Source organism: Etheostoma cragini, chromosome 17, assembly GCF_013103735.1.
Source record: "Etheostoma cragini isolate CJK2018 chromosome 17, CSU_Ecrag_1.0, whole genome shotgun sequence".
Classification (NCBI taxonomy): Eukaryota; Metazoa; Chordata; class Actinopteri; order Perciformes; family Percidae; genus Etheostoma; species Etheostoma cragini.
In genome coordinates, this window is record NC_048423.1 from 8,100,641 (window position 1) to 8,103,288 (window position 2,648).

General features: G+C 39.3%; 2 protein-coding genes across 2 annotated transcripts in view; one reads left to right on the forward strand and one right to left on the reverse strand.

Annotated features, from left to right (window-relative positions):
• Positions 1 to 337, forward strand: part of bora (bora aurora kinase A activator) — a 4,662-nt gene extending 4,325 nt beyond the window's left edge. The window contains exon 12 of the mRNA XM_034898206.1: positions 1 to 337. This exon is cut by the window's left edge and continues 405 nt beyond it. The gene's annotated coding sequence lies outside the window, so the exon portion shown is untranslated.
• Positions 338 to 667: 330 nt separating this feature from the next.
• Positions 668 to 2,648, reverse strand: part of dis3 (DIS3 exosome endoribonuclease and 3'-5' exoribonuclease) — an 8,236-nt gene continuing 6,255 nt past the window's right edge. Inside the window, exons 17-21 of the mRNA XM_034898204.1 lie at positions 2,164 to 2,378; positions 1,801 to 1,969; positions 1,451 to 1,609; positions 1,222 to 1,344; positions 668 to 1,025 (exon numbers count right to left, since the gene is read on the reverse strand). Coding sequence (XP_034754095.1) covers positions 957 to 1,025; positions 1,222 to 1,344; positions 1,451 to 1,609; positions 1,801 to 1,969; positions 2,164 to 2,378 — 735 coding nt within the window. The 3' untranslated portion in view covers positions 668 to 956. The remainder of the gene's footprint in view (positions 1,026 to 1,221; positions 1,345 to 1,450; positions 1,610 to 1,800; positions 1,970 to 2,163; positions 2,379 to 2,648) is intronic.

Consider the following 2,648-nt stretch of genomic DNA (forward strand, 5'->3'; position numbering starts at 1 on the left):
GCACAACAGTAACCTACCTTGATGCTTTTCAATTTTATTTGGTGCCAACATGAAACACCTGATAGAGCCTGACATTCAGATGACATCACATTTGTACTGTATTTATCTTTTTTTTATATAGAACAATGTATCATGTTTTTTTAATAGCTTTTTGTTGAATGAATAACAATTGTTAAAATTCAGGTTAATCGTGGATGTTTTGTTGAATATTAATATATATTCCTGAATAAGACACAATTAGTGATGCCACTTGCAGATTGAGCCATTTTTATTTTATTTGATATACTAAAGAGAATAGGCTGGATCGCTGTCACATTAAATTAACTTGAATTCTTTGCCTGGCTTGTGAAGACATTTCTTTTTGAATTGGGTGTTTCTACAACGTATTTTGACTTAATGGTTGAGAAATAAGACATTTGGGGTTGAGCTACCATAATTTATTAACGCTCAATGTAATTGCATTGTGACAATTCTTAAGATTGGGATTCACAATTCTGGTCTAAATGTTGGAAAAACAATTAAAAAACTTGAATATACAGTATATATACTTTAAAAATTATAGGCTTTTGATGATGATTACTAAATTGAATGTGGAATACTTAATGTTTTGCAAAAGTACTTTTACATCCCAAGATTCACGCTGGGCTCACAAAACAGACACAAAAATAAAAAAGCAAACACTTTAATAATTGAATTACCTAAGACATTGTTGACAAGTTTTACTGCATTTATGACCGCTGTCCTCGTCGATGTACCAACAAGTGTTTCATATATAAAAAGAGCAGAGTGGTGTTGGAGCAGTGTTGCTTCACAGTGCCAGATTTACTAAAATGGGCACACTTGCTCAAAATAAAACGGGTAATTATGTCCAAACTGGTTCTTTAATACACTTTTACGACTTCTTGATCTGAAGAATCAGCTGGGGCTTCACTTGAATTGCTGGTCTACTTCCTGAGTCAGCGGTCCAGTTTTGGTTTCTTGGCCTGTGGTTCAACATCTGGGGCTGGAACACTAACACCAGGGATCTAAAATAAAGACAAGTAAAACTGGTAGTTTTGAGTCAATTTAACAAATTCTTCAATGAGGACTTTCTTAATCAAACTAGATATAACTACTCGACTAAATACAGCTGGTTGAGAGGAATACTCATGTATGTAGCCATTATTGTGTACCACTGGTTGTTTGACAGTGAAACTCATGTTCAGTTTAGGCAGCCCTTACCACAGGGTCGATGAGAGACATGCGGATCTTCTGATGCTGGATATTGGAGGCGTCCAGGCTGATGGTGACCTTCACCTTGTCAAATATGCGGAAGGTGTGCTGCTCTACGTTCAGAGTGGGACCCTAAACAGAGAAGAGATCTTTTAAGCACCGCATCCTCTGATGGCTTTAGGTGTTAGATCAGTGTTGATCTAACCAGTTATAAAACAAAACAAACTTGTGTTTATACCTCTTCATCAAAAACGAGTTTCGGGCCCGCCTTGTCTTTGGCATCAAAGAACACCGTTCCCTCCAGGCCAAACTTTGGGATGAGTACGATGATTGCATTCTTCCTCACAAACAGAACAAATCCCTCTTCGTTCAGAATGCCTCGGCTTTTGAAGAACAACTGCAAAGAGATATTTTGCATTAAAAGCATGACTGTGCAGTGAATGAAGTCGTATAGCGCGGGGTCTGCTTGATTCTCCTTTACTCAAACCAAGTGTTCATGGGGTTAAAAAAGGACATTATGCTGATTCTTTATCATGATGGTTCTGGAAAGGTTGTAATTTTAATGTGAAATGAACCTAGTGGGTTTACCTGTGTGTGGAAGGCCACAGATGCTCTCTGTGCATACTGAGACATTTTATGTCTGTAGTTGAGGTTGCTGGCGAGAGCTGACTGCTTTTGTTTGTCCATCAAATCTGAGTAGGTGGTGTCTGCTGCTATGGCCACTGCCAGCAGGCGGTGTACTATGATATCTGCGTATCTGTGCAGAAGCGCAGATGAACAGGGTGGAGGGGGAGGAGGTAAAGGTTTAGATGGAGAGAAAAAAGGGAAGAATATGGATGACATAAGAAGGTTAGAAAGAACTGTGTTGTGGTGTTTTCTCAATTGTGCACATTATAAAAAGGCACAAACCAACATTATTAGTCAAGCTGTGCAGAATATCTGTTTTCATACCTCCTTATAGGTGACGTGAAGTGTGTGTAAATGGGTGAAGCAAGGCCATAGTGGTGGAAATCGCTGTCCATGCCAGAACAAAAATAGACAGCCTGCATCATGCAGCGAGTGGCCAAGATGCGCAGGAGAGTGTTAAAGTACGGGAAGCCATCCACTCTGGCCACGTCAAGGGAGTCAGCCAGTGCCTTGGCCGAATCTGTGTGGATCTCTACATCCTGGAGAGAAAGGGAAACAATGTGTACCTTCAAATGTATTCATGGTAGAAATCATGAGCATGGTTGTTTTTTGGAGGCCGCAAAAAAAAAAACTGTCTGCACAGCTTTAAAGCAACTTGTCGGTTTGCCGCAACCTTGACTTCTGACATTCACTACAACATATTGTTAAAAATCATAAAATAGAAGTTCCCCCTTAAATGTAGCATGATAAGCAGACCATAATGCGATGTTCATTCATTTGTGTCTTAAGTCATTGAACAGAAATGTGGG